Source organism: Triturus cristatus, chromosome 12, assembly GCF_964204655.1.
Source record: "Triturus cristatus chromosome 12, aTriCri1.1, whole genome shotgun sequence".
Taxonomy (NCBI): Eukaryota; Metazoa; Chordata; class Amphibia; order Caudata; family Salamandridae; genus Triturus; species Triturus cristatus.
The window spans coordinates 233,474,387-233,497,697 of NC_140595.1; the positions used below are offsets into that span (position 1 = coordinate 233,474,387).

The following is a 23,311-nucleotide window of genomic DNA, read 5'->3' on the forward strand; positions in this document are numbered from 1 at the left end:
ATAATGACATGACTACACTCTCAACTTGTATTTATTAATTAAATAATGTTGTTTCATCTGTATTTGATATCATACTAAATGATATGTCTATGCTTCCACATTAATCTCAAAGAAGAGAGGGGGCAAGGAGTACTTAAAGGTCCAGCATATGTGCTCCAAATATAACTAGAACATAAGACCCCAGAATTTGCAATTCCTGTAACAGACAACATGAAAATCTCTTTTGAACAGGTCAGTAGAATCCTGGGGAGTCAGCGGGACTCCTCAGGAGCAAGAGCCCTTACACACCCAGATGGGGGTAATGCTTCATCATTGGGCAAGCTCCATGTCGGGCCAGCGCTGCAATGCCAGACAGGCACCCACAAGGGGGCTCTTTACTTGAGAACTTTTCGGTATTCCTTTCATTTTATAAGAAGCCTAGGTGTGGGGCTACAGAAGTGTAAATTGGTGTGAGTAATCAAAATATGTATCTAGAAGGTGCAGGTTAAACATTGCTCAGGAATACGCGTCAGGTGTGTCATCTGCTTAGTTATCATAGCTCATGTTTTAGTTACAAGGATCAGATCATTACAATAAATATTTTAAAATGTCTTCTCGTATCTTGTTCTATGTGGCACCTTGAGTATGCAAAAGTGACTAATGAAAGCGTTAGATCGGTTTCCACAAATTCCTTAGGAATCGGATCGGTCATGTACAAGGTTAACAACAACATCTATAACTCTGTAAGGTTAGGGGTTTTGATGCAGTCCTGTGAACTAGCCAAACCAACATTTACTGATGATTTTACCTAATATATAGGCACATGCATCAAGAAAAGCTTTTGCGAGTTCTTAATTGCGAATATTAAGGAACCGCAATTAAGGACTCGCAAAAGCCTATGCATGTAGGAATCGCTATTAAAATAGCGATTCCTTAACATTCCTTAATTGCGACTTACAAATTGCGAGTCGCAATTAATGAATGGCTTCCCATTGATTCCTATGGGCCTCCAGGCCCATAGGAATGCATTGGAGATTGCGGGAGCAATTTGCGAGTACCAGTAGGTACTCGCAAATTGCTCCCGCAATTTCTAGGGTGCAAGGGTGTCAAAGTGACACCCTATTGCACCCATGTATTTGAACTCTGCACACATGTTGCATACACACATGCTCTAAGGGCATGTGTGTACGCAACATGAAAATTAGAAAAATGCAAATAAGTGCATTTTTCTAAGTTTTAGCAAATTACCATGAAGTCCAGCTTCATGGTAATTTGCTCCCGCTAGTAGCGAAATCGCTATTTTTTAAACTTTATTGCATTGCATTTAAGGAATCTCAATTAGGGATTCCTTAAATGCAATTGCTATTTAAGGAATCGCTATTTTGAGATTCCTTAGATTGCGATTTTTGCATTTGGGATAATGCATCCCAAATGCAAAAATACCGGTCGCAAAGGGGCAGATTCTGAGAATCTGCCCGTTTGCGACCGGTTTTGTGGTTGATGCATGTGCCTGATACAGTCTTACTAAATTAGTAGGAAGTTAAGAACTTACAATCGGGCTTTCTCCGGGGCCGCACCAAGAATTTGGAACCCTCTCCCACCCGCCATCAGAAGAATCCCTTCTCCAGCACACTTCAAAAAGGAGGCCAAAACTTTCCTCATGGGTAAATTCCTCACCTAATCTCTGCCTTCATCCACCACATTGTGCCTGACTAATCTAAGACTATCGCCTTTTCCTACTCACTCCACCATGAAACTGTGGGGTTTTATAGTGATTAACTGTAATTGTAGCCATACACGTGTCCCTCTATTCCCCTATGTGTCCAGCACCCCTGACCCTCTCCAATCGTTGTGTATACTTCTGTATTCTAAGCCTTTTTTGTTCACTTCTGTAAACCTTGTAAAGCGCTCTGATACCCTCACGGGTCAAGTTCGCGCTTTTTAAAACACTAAAATAAATAAATAGGAACAGTGTAACATGTCCCGGCTACCCACTGATACATTGCCAGTACTCCCCCTTTCACGATGTAGAATGTAGTGTAAGTTAGTTGTCACTAGTGGGCTGTAGCACACATTGTGGCACGCACTACAGTGAAGGTGCAAACATGAATGCAGGCCTGACTGTTGCAGTTTTAAACTGTGAGTGGCAATGCACAATTTAAAGTATGTATCTGATATTTATTGCTGTTTTGATGATTGCTTTTATAGTATTTTATGGTTGCAAAAATGAATAAAGAATATTTGATGATGAAGCTGCAAATTAGCTTATCCATATTACCCATTTTGCCGGATCAAAACTTTCCTTTTAAATATTTATAAGTCACTCCTATGCATGGCATTATTGCTCATAAAGGCAGGGATTATGGCATTTAAAAGTAGGAATTTAATGACGGAATTTAATGTTAAACCTGTCCTTAGAGTGAAAAAGCCCTAAAAGCTAGTCTCACTGAAGCAAGACATCACATTTCCCAAAGACTAGTGATACAGCTCAGTTCGGCAGAAATTACCATAAATAGACATATTCACTCTTTGAACTAAATAACACATTTTTGAAAGGCACAACATTGGAGATGCCATACAAATTCCCTAACCTAGGAAATACTGAAGTGTAATTGTTTTCTACTCCTATGCATCTATCTGATTATTTCTGTGTATGGAGGAAAAGAGAATGCAGCATACCTTTTTATAAAGTTGTTTAAACACAAATCCCCCACGTTACCCACATCTGCCCACTGCACTTGGGTTATATCGAGAAGGCGAGTTGATCCTTTTGAGCACCACGTTAAGACTCTTATTAAGTGGTTCACACTCATTAACACAATCTTTGCAACCAGAAAACCTCCGTAGTAACACGTCTCTCAAGAACAAGCATTGACTGAGACAGTCGGTCTAGGTTTAAATGCTAGCACAGATTTAAAAAAAAAAAAGGCATACACATGGATGGATGTGTGCTTTCGGTAGCAATGAGTAGCTGATGGAGGAAGAGACAGGGAGAACTCAACTAGTCCCTCGTGCACTACAACACATGCACTCCATTGGAGGCAGATGCAATCAGCCAGTAGCATTAAGTTAGAGATTTATACTCCTCTGGGCTGAGCCAGAATTTATTAAACAAAGTTGCAAGCCTGTTGTGGCTGACTAACTAAGACCTAACTAAAAGGATGGCAATACCTCAGTGTATTGCCTTCCTGCAACTTATGTCTTAACATGCTGGTGAGTAACTGTCTTTGCTTGCCTTCAAAAGGAAGATGAGTATTAAGATAGCCAGAGGGTGCCACGGTTTTCATATAAACCTTTTTATATTATGTATTGTCAGACTCCATACCCCACGTGTATCAAAATTCTAATTTGGATTCCAGGTTTTGTTTGTGGTGATGTGAGCAAGTTGCAGCATTTTTGAAACCTAAATCAAAACATTTTCATGTTTGATGTATATATTAATCCTACAATGACCTATCTAGGTATTCAGTGAGGGTTGCACTAATGCACATATGGCTGTGTTGGCAAAGATTTCTCGATAAATGGTAGGAAAGCTCATTTATATTATTAGGTTGTAAAATGTTGAGAAACCATACTTTGAATCTCAAGCACGCCGACAGACACACGTGTGTTTACCATTTCAAACTTCTCTGTCAGTCTCTCTCTATCTATCTATCTTTTCAAGCCAATCTCATTTAACACAAAATATTTTGCTTGTTCTGTAGGATATACGTTTTTGGACATAGACATTTCTTCGAGAAAAGAAGAGCCAACCCCTATTCTCATTGATCATTTGGGTATAGAAGTCCAAGAAAGCAACACTGGTACTAACTTAGGTAAGTTTCAAATGTTCCTTTGCTGAGAATTGTATTTAAATAGCGATCACTTAACACTCAAATCCATTTTAGATTGACTTCTTATCTGTAGCATCATTAACATTTTACCACAAATGACTATTTTGTTTTCCGTTACTGTGGAGATCACTCAATCCTTTGGAACACAAGCTCTCTATGAACCTTCTGTCTACCAGTGTCCAAAGTCTCTGAGGTCTAATTGGGCTAGGATGCTTTTGGTTGCTTAAAAAATACTACAAACTTCTTTAGATAGCTCCCCAATTTTTTAATAAGATCAACTTCACCAGATAGTTTTTCATCAGGTTGATGGTAAAATCAGTTTACAAGACTGTTATATAAAGCTAGATTTAGCTACATGAGAATTTGGTAGCACAAATAAAATGGAGAACTGACAGACATAGGAAGATTATTACACAAAGCCTTTGGATGGAGAGAAGCAAAATAAAAAGAAAATTTAAATCTTTGAGAACCTGTGTGGTGGGGACGCCGCGTGGGGGGCCCCGCACTCTCACTGCTGGGCCGGACTGGACCGCGCCTGTGGCGCCGACGCCGTCTCCTCGCCCTCACGCTCTGCTGCGGTGGCCAACACTGCATTCCGGATCCCAGGCCGTGCTGTTGCTGCTCCTTGCTCTCCCTGGAGCTGAGGCGCTACTGCTGCAAATCCACTGGCTGCCCCTTCACATTCCGGACATCCCACGGCCAGCGTCGCCCGGCAGGGCCCCTTCCCCCAGGGTTTGGTGCATCACCCGCGACGCTTCCGGGGACCGAGTGATGCCTGGAGGGGGCTCCCTGCGGCCCTTTTCGCTGCGGCGTGGCTGTGCGTTGGGGGGCCCCAGGCGTCTTTGGACTCAGCCTATTGGACCGCGGCTCCCCCGGGCCCACCTTCATTGAAATCCAGTCCGCGGGACCGTGGACGCGGGGCCACATGGCGACCGTGGACCAACCGGCTGGGAGGTGTGCCTTGGACACTGGGGGTAAACATCAGCGCTTTGGATCTGCCGCTTGGGTGGGGGTGCCCTTGAGTTGCAGCGGAGGCCTATCCAGCTACTGAGTCGTCCAACTGAGCCTGTCTCCCCGGGGCGCCCGGTCCTGAGTATTGACGGTCCGGGTGGCTCCCCTTCCTCCCCTACGGACGGGTGGTCCACCGGGCCTGAATCGCTGGGATCCGACCCTGGTGGCCATGGGCAAGAGTCGCACCCAGCAGGCTTCGGCCCCCCAAACCCAGACGAAAATGGACCGATTTATTACGTCGGACAGGGACCCGGGCGGTGTGGCGCCCAACGAGTCGGGCTCCCCCAGGAGCGATCTCACAGCTATCCTGCAGGCGATAGGGACATCGCAAACATCCGTCGAAAATAAGATCGGAGAGGGGCGGGTCGAAATGCCTCTCCTTCGTCAGGACCTACGCAACGCGACGGCTCATGTCTCGGAGGCGGAGGCCCGCCTCTCTACAGCGGAGGACGACATTCGCCAACTTAAGACCCAGGTGGCCTTCAGTCCCAGACCTCGGAGCTCCACCGCTGGGCTGAGGATGCCGAAAATAGGTCATGACGCAACAACCTCCGCCTCGTGGGCTTTCCGGAGGGAGTGGAGCAGGGTCGACTGGACACATTTGTGGAAACCTGGGTGTGCTCCTGGATGCCTAAGGACTCTCTCTCGCCCTGGTTTGTCATTGAACGAGCCCACCGCTCCTTGGCGCCCAAGCCCCCGTTGGGAGCTCCTGCCCGTCCCATCATCCTTAAGGTCCTCAACTTTCAGGACAGAGACACTATCTTAGGGGTGGCCAGAGCACGGGGCCTGCTGCAGTTTCAAAACACCCGAGTCATGGTCTTCCTGGACTACACCATGGAGGTGCAGGCTCAGAGGCGCACCTATGATGAGGTTAAGCAAAAACTCCGGAGCTTGGGTCTGCGCTACGGCCTTCTCTTCCCAGCCCGGCTCAAGGTCCTCTTTCAAAACCAAGCGCTCTTTTTTGATACTCCTCAGGCGGTCTGGACCTGGCCCACGGAGGAGCAGCCTCTCCTGGCCCGATCGGCCTCCTCTCCTGTGCATCTGACCCCTTCACGACCGCTCCAGACTGCGCCGCAGCCTCAGAGACGTCGGACCAGATCCCGCCGGAAGCACTAGCGTCGAGGGGGGACATCCCCGTCGCCGGGTGTGTTGTCTGGGCGGCCCCGTGCCCGGACTTCGCCCCGGGGCTCCGATTCCCCCAGTCCACCTACCCAGCTGCGGGCCTTTAGCGGAGGGCCGGGCTCCGAAGAGGCTTCACGTCCAGTGATATCTGACTCTGACTTATCCAGGAGCCCGGCCCTCCAAGATTCTGGGGACGACGAAGCAGAATGACAGGCTCTGGCATCAAACACTTTCTGTCTGGCCTCTCAACCTCCGGTGTATGACCGCTCCTTCAACTTTTCTGGCAGGGGCAGCAGGTTCCTGAGAGTACTGCTGATGTTGGGTCCCCTCTTCAGATCTAATTTCAGACCCTGGGCAGCTCTTGTTGCTCCTTCTTCCCCCTTGTATAGGCGACGGGGGTGCTCTGGTCCCGGGGCCTATGCAGAACGGCCATCCTACTTTCTTTTCCACTCCCAGGAGTTTCCTGCAGCTTCTACTATAGGTGGTCATGGATGTACTGGCAGCGGATGGTATATCTGTATCCGTATGGGACAGGGGGGTCCATCTCCACCATGTCCTATTTTTTGCTAACCGTTTTAGCTTAGCCCCTAGATTGCTTGTTTGCACTGTTTTCTTTCCAGGGCGACAGATGCTTCACGTTCAGAAGTGTAGGGTGGAGGGAGTTGGGGGGATCGGGAGAGGGGAGGACTGTTGTCTTCCGATTGTTTGTTGTTTTTGGCCGCCCACGGGCCGCCGTTTTTTGTGTTTATTGGCAGACACCCACGTGCAGCCACCTTCGCTGTAGACGAGAGATCCACGAGCCCCAGACACGGACTCGGGTCTCCCCTGGGCTCTGGGGGTGCTCGCGCAACCCTTGTCCATCACACACCCTATTCACTACGATGGCGCCTAATCTACATAGAACCTTACACATCCTCTCCTGGAACGTTAACGGCCTACTGGACCGGATCAAACGTACCGCGGTTCTTCACAGCGCCCAGCGACACGGCCCAGATATCTTGCTCTTGCAAGAAACACACCTCTTGGGTTCCCAATGTCATTTCCTCGCCAGATACGGGTTCGATAGTGTTTGGCACTCTGGGTTCGCGCAGGGCTCCAGGGGGGTGGCCATACTGCTCCGGAAGGGACTTCCTTTCACCTTGTCGAAGGCTGTATCTGATTTATGGGGTCGATACGTGGCCCTGATGGGCAGGATCGAGGGACAGCCCCTTAATCTTTTGTGTGTTTACGTTCCCCCCTCCAGCCTGGTCTCTACCCTTAGTCAGTTAACTTCAGTGATTGCTTCTCTCCCGGAGGGTCTGACTGTGGTTGGGGGTGACTTTAATGCGGTTTTGCAGCCCTCGCGTGACACGACAGGCACCCCCTCGGTTTCCCGTTTGTCCTCTGCAAAGCGATTATGTGACTGGTCCTCCGCCCTGGGCCTATATGATGCCTGGATGGTGTGGAACCCCCGTAGGGAACAATACACACACACCTCAGCGGCTCACCACACGCACTCCCGTATTGATCTGCTTCTACTACCTGCCATAGATTGTCAGTTGATGTCCAGGGCCGTGATTTTACCGAGGGGCATATCCGATCACTTCCCTGTCTCTCTCCGTCTCGGTACCCCCGCTAGTGCCACTCGCACGGTATGGCGGATGAATGCCTAGTTCCTGCAGAATGCGACTCTTGCTGAGTCCCTCGGGCAGGAACTGAAGCACTACTTCACCGCCAATGTGGGCTCGGTCTCCTCGCCTGGGACCCTGTGGGAGGCCGGCAAGGCCGTGATACGAGGGGTGGGTAGAGGTCTGGTTCACGCAGAGCGTATGGAGCAATCCGCCCGGCTGGCTCAGATGGAAGCTCAGGCGGCGCGGCTGGAAGGCGCCCAAACTGCTCACGACTATGCCGATTCCACTCGTCAGCTTACTTTGATCCGAGACGAGATCCGCCAGCTGTCATTGGAGTCCGCTAAGATGCTCTGGTGCTCCTTGGTCACGCGCTGTATGGATGGGGCGATAAAAATGGCAAACTCTTGCATAATTTGGTGTCCTATCCCAGGGCCAACCGTATTATTCCGGAGATCCGGGTTGAAGGGGGGGCTCCTTGCGTCACCTCCCTGGCCATTGCCCACACGTTCGCCGACTACTACGCGAAGTTCTACAAGGCCCGAGCTCCCCAATCTTCCCTGGCGGCCCTATTGGCTGATACCGGGACTCACCTATCCCATCTCTCCCCAACGGATTCCGAATCTCTCGACCGTCCTATCTCAGTGGAAGAGATACAGGGGGCTATCTCACCACGGTTATCCCCAGGAGTATTATGCGACCTACCGGGATACCCTGGTTCCGCACTTGCTAGAGCTATTCAACCATGTCATTGAGATGGGGTCATTCCCCCCGGAGACGGACGTGGCCACCATTGTAGTCCTTCCCAAAACGCAGCCGCCTTCCCTTGCCTGCGCGGATTACCACCCTATCTCCCTCTTTAATACGGAGATCAAGATCTTTGCCATGGTGGCGGCCCAGAGACTTCGCCCCCACTTACAGACGCTGGTACACCCGGATCAATGCGGCTTTATGCCCGCTCGGGGCACTAGGCACTGCATTCGCCGCCTTCACCTCGCCCTGGGCCACCGTAATCGTCTCGCCCCGTGTCTGGCCCTGCTCCTCCTAGACTTCGAGAAAGCCTTTGATACAGTGGATTGGGATTATCTGGTGGAGGTGCTGGAGAGGATGGGTCTCGGACCCGCGTTCCAACGTTTCATCCAGGTGCTGTACTCTGTGCCTCGGGCTAGAGTCCTAATCAACGGCGTGCTCTCGGAGCCATTCCCTATCCGGAGGGGCACTCGCCAGGGCTGTCCGCTTTCCCTTATTTGCACCGGCAATGGAGCCCTTGGCGTGCCTCATCCGGCAGGACCCCCTCATCCGGGGTGGGACCTGGGATCAGACCCAGACGGATAAAATAGCCCTGTACGCTGATGATGTTATCCTCTTCTTGGCTGATCCCGAGGGCTCCGGCCCGAGATGTCTGCAAGCTCTCGAGGCCTTTGAGCGCGTTTCAGAGCTTTGGCTCAACTTGGCAAAATCCACGTTGGTCTCCCTGCACCCCTCACGTGCGTGCTTCGACTGGCAAATATCCATCCCCCTGCGCAGGCAGTCCTTCAAGTACCTGGGGGTATGGATCGCTCTGCATCCGGAGCTTGAATGGGCCTTGAATATCACACCTTTAGTTTCTAGGGCGAAGGCGGACCTCAGGAAGTGGCATTATCTTCCTCTCAACCCTCTTGGAAGAACTGCCCTTTTTAAAATGATGATCCTCCCCCGCTTCTTATACATCCTACAGAATGTTACCCTGTACCTCCTGGGGAGCTGGTTCCGGGAGTTGGACGGAGTCCTTACCCGCTTCCTATGGGGAGGCAAGAGGCCGCGGTTGTCTCTGGCGCACTGCTGCATACCGCCATACGACAGGGGTATGGGGGTGACTAGTCTTCACCTCTACTACATCGCCACTCGGCTCATCGTGATCCACGATTGGTTCGCGGGCGGCTGGTCCGACCCGGCGTACAGAGTGGAACTCCGGGCACTGGAGTTTCCTCAGCTTCAAGCCTACCTGTACGGGAGCCCAGTGCCGCAGGATCTTCCCCCGGTCACCAGGGCGGTGTTCGTGGCCTGACGTGCCGCGCTGCGGCATGTGGGGTGGAACCAGAAACTGACCAGGCAGACTCCCCTGTGGAGTTGGGCGTGGCTCGCGGAGGTCTCCTCACTCCAAGACTTTCGCAGGTGGGACCTCATAAGGATTTCGCTCCTGGGAGACGTTTGGGTGGGGGACCATGTCCGATCATTTGCAGACCTACAGCACCAGCATTCCCTCCAATCTTCCCAATTCTATAGGTACTTACAGCTCCGGCACACCCTCCAGGTCCATATCCCCTCCCCCACATCCTTCCCTGAATTCAGCCCCCTGGATGCCCAAGTAAGGTTGTATTGAAACGCCGTGAGGGGAACGGCCGTGACTTACTTACCGCTTGGCAGCCTCAGCACTCGCCGCATAGCAAGCATCCGACGCTGTGAGGGGAACGGCACTCCACACGGACCACCACTCCCAGAGGGATTAGCGCCAGGAGAGCGCAGGCCGTCACTTGAGGGCGCCGGAAAACATTTAAATACTGTCTGCGCCTCCCGCCACGCGGGACGCGCGCGGGCAGCGGCGGGCCAAGCCCGGGCCAAGGGTGGGCCCGTCCTTGCCCATCAGGGACCGTAAGAGGCCGGGCTGGGCCATCCCACTGACAGCCTCCCATCTGGACCTCTGCAGCTATAAGGTACTGTCACAGAAAAGTAAAATAAGGTGGATACTTCTGTTTGACTCAAGGCTCAGATATTGTTGTGGAAACAAAACTTCTTTGGCTGCTGGACTCATACACCCAATAGTTCATCTCCCTTAGTGTTTAGTGTTGTTTAAGATTGCAGGGAAGATTCATAGTAAACTGCGCCATTTACCCACCCTGCTTGTAAATATGAAAGGGAATGGTAAAAACAGTAAAAATCCTAAGTCTACTATTTCCCGCCCTGCAACCAGGCATCATACAGCAACGACGCAACCTCTCCCAAGTCTTACAGCGATTGATAAAATGCTCCAGAAAACAATCGGGGTAGTGGCAACAGCTATAGAAAACACGGAGAGGCGATTGTCGATTACCCCTGCAATTTCATCTTTTCAAACAGTGGAGGATGTTTCAATTGTTACTACTAATCCCCTGATTTTAATTTCTCTCTCATGTGTTCCTTTGCTGAGTTGCCCTGCGCGCAGCCTGTCCCAAATGAAATTAATGCTCTAGAGGCTATTAAATCACCATCTTATTCTGTATCAAATAAGGTGTCTGTAACTCGTCCCGTAAGTAGGAAACCCAGGATTGGGAAAAGAAAAGTAACAAAAAAAACTAAGCTTTTAATAAATTCTACTTCACCTGATGGTGGTTCCCCTTCCTCGTCCTCTATAGGGGCACCGCTCTGGGCTACCCATATGATACTTGACTTTCAGGCTCATATGGAACAGTTACTTGGTTCACATTTCAAATCTTTGTTATCCAGGTTGGACAGACTAGTTTCCACCATCAACAACGCAGGCCTAGGGAGAGCCCAATTGACTAGTTCTTTAGGGAACCCTAGTACTAGTTCTGTTTCCAGTCACGATAATCTCCCTGTCAGTAACAAGATTCCACCTACACCCCCCCAGCCAATTGTCAAGACTATTCCTGACATAACTATCTCTTTGCCCAGGGATACAGGCATTGAAAGTTCTATAATGCAGAGGGGGGTTACCGAAGCGGGGGTAAGATGTTCGGATAACCAAGTACAAATGAACAGAAATACTGCTAGAGAGGGGATCCAAATTGTGCTGCCCTGTATAGATCTCCCACCAGAGTCCCTACCATATGTTGTTGTGCTTGCAGGTGTTCCCCCCCCTAACCCAAGGGAAAAATGAGGATTATCCAGAATTAAAAAATAAATGTATGTACTGGCTCAACTCCAATAGGCCTCTTCCCTCTAACATTTCCGGTGAAATACTGGGTGCAAGAAGAGTAGACTGGATCGGGGCCGCACCTAAAACCATCGCAGGAAATTGTGTCATTATCAACTTGCTGTAGATTATATCTGCAGCAGGATACCAACCAGGTCTAATACTCAAATTATCCCATTGCACTTGTCGTACTTCTACCCAGCGCCTCAGCTGAGAATAGGGCAGAATAGAGGTACTAGGTGTGAGGGGGTAAGAATATATTGCATGCCAGAGCACAACAAGGAATGACAACATGGGAGGACCGGTGGCAAACCACCTTCCTACTATCACTATTCCCTCAAAAGAATAGGTTTAGTATGCTGGAAGAGGTTGACTGACCAGACGTGAGTCGGAACCCTGTACCACATTTAGATAATATTTTGGGTACCCAAATAGTGTCAGTGATGGGCAGTTGTGGGAGCAGTATTTCTGAACATGCATTAACACCCCACTTTTTGAGCATAGATGAGGGAGGGTTGGAAGTGAGAGAAATTACTGATTCTGTGGGGGCTTCTTTTTCAAAGGAGGCGCCGCTAAGAGTCAAGGTTAGGGGTACGATATTAGAACCCAATACTCAAATACGAGGAATTTGTTCTAACCAAAACGAGGGTGATTCACTGGTTAGTAATAGGGTAGAAGATGGGAAAATAAAAATCCTGTCCTGGAATGTGGCTGGGATGAAGAGTAAACTATCCATTCCTGAGTGGGGTGATTTTATAGGCAGGCATGACATTTGCTTGATGCAAGAAACATGGGCATTGGAGGAGAATGCAAGGACTGGCTATGCCACCTTTGATACTTTGGCAACTACAAGGGGCAGAGGGAGGCCTTCGGGTGGTCTGACAATATGGGTGGGTGCGCATTTGGGCGTCCAGGCAGCTCAAATACCAACTAATTCCCCTAACGTCCAATGTGTACTCCTAACACTAAAAGATATGTTAAGGGTTGCCATAAAAACGTCTATTCCAGACCAGTTAAGAGCGGTCAAGAATCTGGCACCATTGACATATTAAAGCATTTTGTATTGTCACTCGACCCTTCAGTTGCTCTATTAGTCGGAGGTGATTTTAATTGCCAATTTGAGCCTCTGGAGAGCTCGGTCATGGGAGACTTGGATGAAGAGGACCAGTTCTGGCATGTTCCGGATCCCCAAATTCCTCCTGTTAGAGCTTGGACCCCTTTGGTCCTCCAAATTAAATCTTTATCCCTTGCAATGTCTTTAAGGGCCTGCAATGGGAGGTTGAAACCCGATCGCCCGGGGTTGGCAACGTTCAATAGACCAGGGCAAACTTCCATCATTGACTATATATTGATGGAAATCAGACACTGGGATAAGCTGTTGGAGTTCATGATATACCCTAGACAAGACAGTGATCATAATGCCCTTGTTCTAACTCTTAAACCGGGAAGCTTTGGGCTAACAAATCCTCCCCCTGATCCCAATGGCCCATCGCTTCCTGTGTTGTTAACCAACAATAGGAGGAGGGTCAAATGGCCCTATTTCTAGAATTCCCCCGCCAAACTTGCTAAAATATATCAGATAGTTATACCATTTCTTTCTGATATGGGGGATATAAGTGAAGGTAACCTAGGTGTGAATTCCCAGGGCGTTCCCCTGGAGATTCACAAACAGTTGGTTGACAAGCTGGTGGATCTGTTCAATCCTGTGGGGAAAAAACTCCACCAGGACAGGACACATCCATGGTACGATGACTCCTGCAGAAAAGCAAAAAAGGATTTGCTCTCTGCAATAAAACACAAAGATAGAGCCAACCTTAAGAAACTCCGCCTAGAATATAAAAAGGCTATTCACAGGGGAAAGAGGGACTGGGAGGAGCATAGATGGGAGGAACTTAGATCAACCCTTTCTTGAAGAGATCCCAAGGCGTTCTAGGCTATTGTGAACTTTGGTGCGAGTAGGGGAGGCTCGCCCCCGATTGCAAATATAGCATCTCGAGTGTGGGAAGCGCATTTTGGAGCACTGTATAGGGATTTAGGTGAAGACACTACGTTCTTTTCCAATCCTGATTTACTCTTGGAGCATAGACCAGTGAGAGGGACTGACTTGGTCTTTGGCGAAACTGTGATCTGCCCCCCGTTTGCCGCCTTTGAGTCACAGCAGGAGCATCGATCGCTCGGGTTCTCGGGCGGCGGACGGAATGAGGACTCCCTGGTAGGTGGGTGCACTTTTTACTCGGAACAGCCCGAGGCCATTACCCTCAAGGAAGTAGAATCTGCAATGGCAAGGCTCCTACCTAATAAAGCCCCCGGATTGGATAAAATGCCCGCGGACCTATTTCGGTCCCAAACAAAAATCTGGGCTCCGTACCTGGTGGTCTTATTCAACTCAATCCTTATGGGGGCTGATCCACCAGATACTTGGTTGGGAGCTGAGATAGTCCCCATTTTTAAGAAAGGCTGCCCGCTAACTCCAGAAAATTATAGGCCTATTAGCCTTATAGATACCTCTCAGAAACTAATGGGTAGAATTATCTTAGATAGAATCCTGGGATGGATGGAAGAAAATAAAATATTGACCACACTACAGGCCGGGTTTAGGTCGGGTATTTCAACCATAGATCAAATTTTTCGGGCTCAAGGTCTTATTTTGGAAAACAGTGAGAGTTGAGGGTGGTAGCCTTTACCTCATCTTTGTTGATCTGCGTGCCGCTTTTGACCTCGTCCCAAGGGGAAAGCTGTGGAAAGTCTTGGCAGATATGGGTCTTCCACCTTATCTATTGAACATCTTAACCAGACTCCACAACGGTAATTATGCCCAGGTTAGGTGTGGGAGGCATGGCGATCTGTCTGCACGCTTCCCTGTTAGGAAGGGTGTGCGACAAGGGTGTGTCTTGGCTCCAACATTGTTTAGTCTCTACATCAATGGTCTTGTGGACCACTTAGCTGATGTAATTGATAATGATGCCCCAGGGCTGGCCACTGGCAGAGTGCCCGCTCTGATGTTTGCGGAGGACACTTTGTTGTTATCCAAAACATCATCGGGCATTCAGCGCACTCTGGACGGTTTTGTCGCATTTTGCACTGCCCAAGGATTGGAGATTAACTTGGATAAGACCAAGTTTATGATTTTCAATCCCCCAAAGCAGACCCGTCCTAATCCCACCCTTAACGGCGTTGCCCTTGAGAGAGTTAGGACTTTTGTTTACCTTGGGATCACCTTGACAGAGAATTTTGATTGGTACTCTCAAATCTCGAAATCAAAGCTTAGGTTGTCCCAAGTAATGGGAGGGATTAGTAAGGTCCAGCGAACCTCGGTCTTTAAACCAGCAGCTCCGGCCATAGAAATATATCGATTGCAAGCTAGAACGGCCTCATTGTATGGAGCTGAACTCTGGGGCCATAAGATCATATCTAAACTTATAAGGGCTGAGCAGGGTTTCATGAGAAGTCTCTTGGGTTTGCCGCTAAGCACACCGCTTATTCCTCTGCGATTTGATCTGGGGCTGTAATCAATTGAAGATTTAGCAGCTCTACGGCCCATGCTCTATTGGAAAAGACTCTGGTAGGTGCAATAATTGGCACCATACAGAGAGGAATTCCTAGAGGTTTGGGCTCTTATAAAAAACAAGAATATCGCGTGGTTATGCCATATCAAGAATCTTAGTATAAAGATTGGCAGGATTGAGCTTTGGGAGTCTCCGGAGGTGTCCTGTTTAGGGACACCTAAAACAGAACTCATAAGTCAGATGAGGCAACAGAAATTACTTGCCCTACATGGCTCAAGCTCTTTGGGGAGGCTTTCCAAAGAGTTTCTCTTAGTAAAAGCTGAAACGCGAGCAGAAGTCTTTTTAGACCTAATTTATCCACCTCTCCCGAGGAAGCTTTATATACAGCTAAGACATGGTAGCTTACCACTTAGGGCATTTACCCACAAATGGGCAAAATCCGAAAATACTGTTTGCCCGGCTTGTAATTATAACCGAGAAGACGTATGCCATGTTATGTTTTTTTGCCCTGCGTATCAATCAATAAGGAAAAAGTGGTTGCTCCCCCTATGTAGGAATCTTGGGTTTAGACACTGTATACATGCATGTAGCGTCTTAACATATGATACCCATCCCCCTATTGTTTTTGCTGTCTCTCGCTTTTTATTTGGTATAGGGCGAAGAAGGAAAGGTTTTGAGTAAATACCCTCTCCTTTTATTGATTCTGTCCTTTTGATAACTACAAAGTTTAATTCGTTCTTAAATATTGTATTAACTTGCTTCTATTTATTGTTTTAAGTGTGCATTTTTGTATGTATTTTTCCAACTTTGCACTTTTATGGTCTCCGACCGAAATAAAGTTATCAAATGAATGATGGGAAACCTGGGCAGAGGGGGGTATCGCGGATCTATCGCTCCCTAGTCAACAATGGCCCTGCAACCCTCGACCACCTTTGTGCTCGCTGGGAGGGGTGGTTGAGGACCCTGGAGGAGGTGGATTGGAGGGACGCCCTGATGGCCCCCAAGCTGCTGATGACCTCCTCCAATCTGCGGCTAGTCCAGCTCTTCTACCTCCAGCGCGCTTGTAAAGAGCTCGCTTGTGGCCCTCCCCCTCCTGCGCGCGCTGTCATCAAGCCCCGGACGATTTCTTCCACATGGTATGGCAATGTCCGGCCCTCGCGCCCTTTTGGGCGGGGGTGGAGCTTGAGCTCACACAGGCCCTTGGGTGGGAGATACCCCATAATCCGCTGTGCTTGCTCCTGGGGGTGTTTGACGGCCTAGACGGCTCCCGGGCGGATAAAAGGCTTTTGGGTACGGCCTTGGCGGTGGCCAAGAGGGACATCGCGGCACTCTGGTCCCAAGCTACACCCCCCTCAGTTCAGAGATGGAGAAGAGGGGTGGACTGGTGCGGTACCCAGGAAGAGCCTCTTTTCGAGGCTAGAGGTTGCCATGAACTCTTTGGCAGGATCTGGGGCAAATGGTTTCATCTGTTGCGGGCCTGAGGTTGCATTGTTTCCCTTATAGGTGAATGTAGATCGGCTGGTGGTCCACCTACCGCAAGACCTTTTTGTAGATCTCTGTCATTCTCAAGAACTGTACTGTGCGTATTTATTGTGTCTGCCTTGTTGCCAATGGATTTGTTGCTGTCCTTTAAATCCAATAAAAACTTTTGGCATCTCTGACCCTGAACGGGTGAAGACATGGTACACTGACAGAGCCTACTAAAGGTGCAGAAAAACAGATAACCTCTGCTGTGGAGCCACGATCTATCCTTGTTTCAGTAGGTGACTCCTTTTTTTTTTAAACTTTATTTTTCGTTTTAATACAAACAATCAAATTTCACCCCCTTCCCCCCGACATCAGAAATAAGCAGTACTTACAGGTCCAATCAGCAAACATATACATATGTAGTACCTTGAAGTGAGGCAGGCCACCGGCCATAGCGTGAGAGTATCCGGGTCAACCCCGCTCAGTGCCGCACAGGATCAGCCTCGCCTTCATCACCTCCCCCCTCCGAAGATAGCGGGGAATACAGCTCCCCACTCGTTCCCTCCGACTCGCTCTGTAGCGATTGCCCCTCCTCCGCCAACCCCTCCATACACAGAACTCGCCACTCCAGAAGGTCCCCCTGCAACTTCGCGTCCCTCCTAGAGCACTGCATATGTGTTTCTTCCGCCAGCGACCATTCCCTCACATCCCTGAGCCACGTATCGAGCTCCGGGGCCTTCCGACCCATCCAGGTAATTGCGACCCTACGCCTCGCCAAAACCAACATTAACTGCAGCAATTTATAGGCTAGTCTCCGTTTCCTCGGTTTGGGAACCAGGGCTAACAGGTAGTGTAGGGGTGTCCGTTGGATTCGGAGGCCAGTGGCGGCCGCAACGCGGCCCACCACTCCTACCCAGAACTTCTCCACCAGCGGGCAGTCCCAGGCCAGGTGTAAAAATCCCGCCCCCGGTGCGCCGCACCGAGGGCAGTCATCCCCCCTGCCCGTTCCAAACCTACTCAGCGCCTTCGGGGTAAGGTAAGTGCGATGCATGAAATTAAAATGGGTGAGCTTAAACCGCGCGTTACAGGATATTTTCCTCGTCAAGGCTCCGATTCGCGTTCGTTGTCCTTGCTCTAAAGGCTCTCCCAAATCCGCTTCCCAGGCCGCCCACGCCGGAGGCTCCGGGGGAGCCGAATCGCGTTTCATCGCCGCGTATAACAATGCAATTAATCTACGGCCCGGCCGCACGTCAGGATTACATTAAGAGTCTGCGTCATCGGGGGCATCTCCGGGCACTGCGGCCAGACCGAATGCACCACCGCTCGCAGCCCTTGATAATGCAGGTATTGTCTCCCCCGAAGACCATAAAATTCCTCCGCCTGCTCGAATGACAGAAAGGTCTCCGAGGGGTACAGGTCTGCCAACACTTCACAACCCCCCTCTCTCCAGTCCCGGTATGACACCTGGCGCTCTAGTTCCACCATGGGGGCCAGGATCCAAATCGGTAAATCCCTATGGAAGGGCGCCGCACCCAGGACCCGCTCGACAAACCGCTGCCATACCCGTGCCGTATGTGTCACCATGTAGGGCAGCGCAGCGTCTGCCCCCGACCCCCGCATCAAGGCCAATAGAAGGTCCGTCGCCGTGGCCCTGCCCGCCAGCAAGCACGTCTCCCACACATCCGTGTCTGCAAACCATCTGGCTGCCGGGAGGAGCTGCGCTGCATAATAATATAAATCGAAACGTGGGGCCTCCAATCCCCCCTCTTCATAGGCGCGCACGACCGTCCTTAGGGCCACCCTACTGCGTCCCCCCGCCCAGAGCAAGGAGGTCAGTAGTGAATTAAGGGTCCGGAAATCCCTAGGAGGGAGAGGGCATAGCGTGTTCTGCAGGACGTACAAGGTCCGTGGCAGCATTACCATCTTGGCTACAGACAGGCGTCCCATTAGAGACAGCGGCAGGGCGTTCCAAAACGTCAGACTGCCGCAGTGAGGTGAGTACCCGATCCATGTTCCGTGCGAGCGGCAATCCCTCCGTGGCGGCCACCTGAATACCCAAATACCGGAAACTCGCACGTTCCCAGCGCAACCCCAGCTCCGGCAGGTCCTCGCAGGGCGTTGCATCAAAGCCCGAAAGCGGGAATATAAGAGATTTACTGCGGTTTATTCTCAGGCCCGACGCCTCCCCAAAACGGTCCAGGTGATGCAGCAGGACCGGAAGTGCCTCCGTCGGTGCCCTCAGGTAAAACAAGGCGTCATCCGCATAGAGCGATATCACATTCCGCGTATCCCCCACCTGGATTCCCCATTGCTCCATTTCCGCCCTAATCGTGACAGCGAACGGCTCAATCGCCAGCGCAAAAAGTAGCGGCGAGAGGGGGCATCCCTGTCTCGTGCCCCGTCCCAGCCGCCACTCCTCCGATCGCGCAGCTCCCATGCGCACCCTCGCCCTCGGGGCGCTGTATAAAATCTGTATCCACCGACGGAAGTTGGGGCCTAGGCCCACCCTCCGAAGGACCTCCTGCAGGTACGCCCAATCCACGGTATCAAACGCCTTGGCTAGATCGATAGAGACCAACACCGTCCGATCTTCCCAACTCCTCACTTCATGCTGTATGTGGTTCAGGCGTCGGAGATTCATCGCCGTATTCCTCCCCGGGATAAACCCACATTGGTCTTGGTGCACTAAATGTGCCATATGGGGAGCCAGCCTGGTGGCCAACAATTTCGTTAGGATTTTCACGTCCGTATTCAACATGGTGATCGGGCGGTAGGACGACGGGTCATACTTATCACTCCCCGGTTTGAGAATCATACAGATTTCGCCCTGGGCCATGGTCCGTGGGAGTTCACCCCTCTCCAATGCCGCCTGGAACACCTGCAGCAGGAGTGGCGCCAGTTCCTCCACGAACTCTTGATAAAACTCTGATGGAAAACCATCACTGCCGGGCGATTTAGCACGCTGCAAGCGGGCCAGCGCTCCCCGGACCTCCGCCAAGGACAAGCCCTCCTCCAAACCCTCCCGATCCGAGTCCGCCAGAGTCGGCATCGTCAGCCCTTGTAAATATGGCAGATATTGGGCCTCCGAGATATCTGGGGCCGCCTTGTACACCCGCCTCAAGTGAGCCTGGAGTACCCCCAGCAGTTCCTGCTCCGAGCCTACCACACGTCCGGTGGAGTCCCGCAGAGCCACGATACGCTCGGGAGCCTGTTCTCTCTGCAGGATCCATGCTAGCAACCGTCCCGACTTATCCCCCTCTCTATGGAGGCGCTGCCTATATTGGCCCAGAGTGAACTTATCCAACCTGTCTAAGGTGTCCTGCACCCGTGCCCGAGCCTCCCTTTCCTCCTGCTGTTGCGCCGCATCGGGGTCCCCCACCCTCTGGATCTGCTGGAGGAGGTCCTCCTCCTTTTGTAGGTCCCGGAGAAGCTGTTTCCGGACCCCATAGGTGAGCCCCATACATGCGCCCCGCACCACTGCCTTTAGGGCTTCCCACTTCGTGGCTACTGGCAGGTCTCCCGCTCCCCAATTGAGGGCTACATAGTCCCCTATGGCTGCCGCCACGTGCTCCCTCCCCACCTGGTCCCGGAGGAGGTCCGCCGGCAGCCTCCAAGTCCGAAGACGGACCACCGGGGGTCCCCACTGGACCACGCACGCCACCGGCGAGTGATCCGATAAGAAGCGGGCCAGGTGTGTGACCTCCACTGACATACCCCGCCGCTCATCCACCACCAAAACCCGATCCAACCGACTATGTGTGTTGTGCGTGGGAGAAAAGCAGGTGAACACCCTCTGTGTGGGGTTCTTTTGGCGCCAAACATCCACCACCTCTATGTTGGCCATCACCCTTTTGAGTTGGTCAGTCGTGCGCGGTTTCGTCCCCTCCCGGGGGGGCGCCCTGTCCAGTACCGGGTCCAGGACACAATTGAAATCACCACACCAGAGTATCGGGGTCGTAAGTCAAAACATCCTGCAAGGCCCCGAAAAATGCGGGGTCATCTATATTGGGCGCGTAGGAATTCAAAATGACTATGTCCCTGCCATCTAATCGCGCCCGGAGGAGCAGGTATCGGCCTTCGACGTCCGCCTCTATATATCGGATGGCGAACGGCACCCCCGGCGCCACCCAAATCAGGACCCCTCTGGCGTATGTAGAGAAGGATGAATGAAACGGTTGTCCCCGCCATTTTCTCCCCAACTTCTGCGCCCCTTCATCCATTAAGTGGGTCTCCTGTAGGCACGCTATCGATACTTTGTGCCGCCGGAGGAAGGAGAGGACCCTATATCGCTTTGTGCACGTGCCGAGCCCCCTCACATTCCAGCTCAAAAACTTATATCCCATGATCTCTTAATCACTCCACCCGCCTCGGCCATTCCCTCCCAACGTAGCCCCACTACAATACAACTGATGTCATCAACTTTCCCCATCAACATCCCCCCCAACAGTGCCCCCCTCCCCCCACCCTCGAGCACTATGCCAGCAACAACCAAACCTGCCCATATGCCCTTACCCCGCTGGTGCCAGGACGTGCACAGCCACCCCATTCACACACCCAAACTATACCCCCGCGCTCAAACCACCACTCCCCCTCCCCCACCCCGACCCCCGTTCTGACCCCGTTACCAACCATGCATGCCAGGCGCACCCTGACCAAATCTCCCCTCAACACCCAGTCCCCCCATCACACTCCCTCCCGCCCCAGTTCTCAAATTCCACATAGACGGCAAAACCCCTCCCGGATCCATGTCTCAGCCCCCACACAGCCTAGTACCGACACCGCAACCCAGGGTATTGTCTCATCTCTTCCCCGACTCTCCAGGCCAGGGCGACAGGTTGCTTCAAGAGGGCTCCCCCCGACCCGGAGTCTCAACCCCCACAGTTTCCGGGATCACCAGGGTTGCGGCCACGACCTCTCCCTCCGAGGCCAGCAGCGTGTCCGGGACCAAGATGTCGTCGGGACCCGCCGGGCGTCCTGCGGAAGGCTCCGGCCCCTCCTCTGCTCCCTCCTGTCCCAGCTGCAATGCCCCATCAGCCCCCACTGTCACTCTGCCACCATCCAGGCCTGCCACCGGCCCCGCGGAATACCTGCGCCTGTTAGGACGTTTCCGCTGTGGCCGCATGCCCCACACCTCACGGGGGCCCCTCTCCGCTCCCGACAGGACATCCTCTCCCCGAGCTTCCAACCATTCCCAAGCCTCCCCTGGGGTCTCGAAGAAGTGAGCCTTCCCCTGACACAGTACCTTTAGCTTGGCGGGATAGAGCAGCATGTATTGCAGGTTCATCGCCCGTAGCTTCTGTTTAACCCCCAAGAACGACTTTCGTTGCTCCTGCACCTGCTGGGTATAGTCAGGGTAAATGGAGATCCTGCTGTTCTCATACATAAGATTCGCCACCTCCCTCGCCGCCTTTAGAATACAGTCCCTGTCGCGGTAATTGAGGATTTTGGCAATGATGGCCCGTGGAGGGGCCCCCGGTCTCGGCGGTGGCACCAGTGCCCTGTGTGCCCTCTCGATAACGAAAACGTCTGACAGCCCCCTCGGGCACAGACTCGTGCGAATCCAACGTTCTAGGAACCGTTCCGCGTTGCCTTCCTCCGCCCGTTCCGGTACACCAACGACCCTAATGTTACTGCGGCGGGCCCTCCCTTCCGCATCTTCCGCCCTCCGTTCCAGGGCAGCTGTCGTAGCCTTGAGCTGCCCGACTGTCTGTGTGAGGGTCTTCACCTCTCCCTTCAGGTGCTCTAGGTCTCCTTCTGCATCGGCCACTTTATCCGCCACGTTTCGGAGGTCTGTCCTGAGCAAGTTCACATCAATGGAGACCGTTTCGATTTGCCGCTCCAGCGCCGAATGGGACCCCTGTATCGCTTTTAACAACTCCGCACGGGAGGGCTCCGCCGGGTCGTCCTCCGCCCCGCTTAGGCCCGTCTGCCGCGTAAGCCGCTGGGATGGCAGTCTCTGCGTGGTATATTGCGTGATCGTGTTCGGTTGCGTCGATCGAGACATCTTACCCCTCGTCATCCCCGAGTCCTCCCGAGGTGCTCAAGGCCGCCGCGAGGCCGCGCAGGGGCCCAAAGTCGGCCCTCTCTCCCGACCGTGGGAGGTGCTCAGGCGAGGATTAAGGAGTTAGGACCCCGGGGGCTGCGCTGACCCCCCCGCCACCACTCCCTGGAGACACCGCCCGAGTCCAGCGGCCGTTCCCGCGTCAGCAGCGGCACCCAGGCGGCAAGTCAAGTATCCGGAGCAGGCCGCCCACAGCTAGGCTTCGCCCCGTCTCACAGCGTCCAGATCTCTCTCCTCCGAGGCGGTCCAGGTGCCGCCGGCCAATCCCCACCTGGCCTCTCAGGTCCGGGGCCGTCGTAGGATTCTGCAGTGTGGTCCGGCGAGAGCCCGGCTCAGGGAAACCTCCAGCGGCCCCCCCCGTGTGGCCAACCCCAGTCTCCCTCGCAGCTCCGCACCTCAGGGCCCCACGGCGCCACAGGTCCGGTCCCTCGCCGCCAATCGTATGCGCCAGGCACTCCCTCGCAGGAACGGAACCGTCCTCACCTCATCTCCAGTCGGGCCCGGCAGCCCCTCCGCTCCGTCACCCGCCACTCTCACAGGCTCCCAGTCGCGGGCCTCTCCGCCAACCTCCTCACCAGGCCGCCGTACCCGCAATGATGGTAGGCCGGACCCGCTGCGCCAGGCTCCGCCGCACTCCACAACTGTCCTAGGCCTGTCAGAGGCCCGACTCGGCCTCCCGCAGCGTCTCAGGGGTGCCAAGGCGGCAGCGCTGTCCCCTCAGGATCTCCGCTTGGGGGCGGCCTCGTCCTCCCCGGCGTCCAGTAGTAGGCTCCAGACCTCGGCCTCGCGTCTTCCGTACCCCGGTCGGGGAATGCAGGGTCCGCTCTCCGTCT

The 23,311-nt window shown here is 52.4% G+C and overlaps 1 protein-coding gene across 1 annotated transcript in view; it reads left to right on the plus strand.

Moving 5' to 3' along the window:
• Nucleotides 1-23,311, plus strand: part of LOC146775775 (uncharacterized) — a 314,322-nt gene that overhangs the window by 214,450 nt on the left and 76,561 nt on the right. Inside the window, exon 5 of the mRNA XM_085636909.1 lies at nt 3,684-3,794. Within this exon, the coding sequence (XP_085493035.1) occupies nt 3,684-3,794 (111 nt within the window). The remainder of the gene's footprint in view (nt 1-3,683; nt 3,795-23,311) is intronic.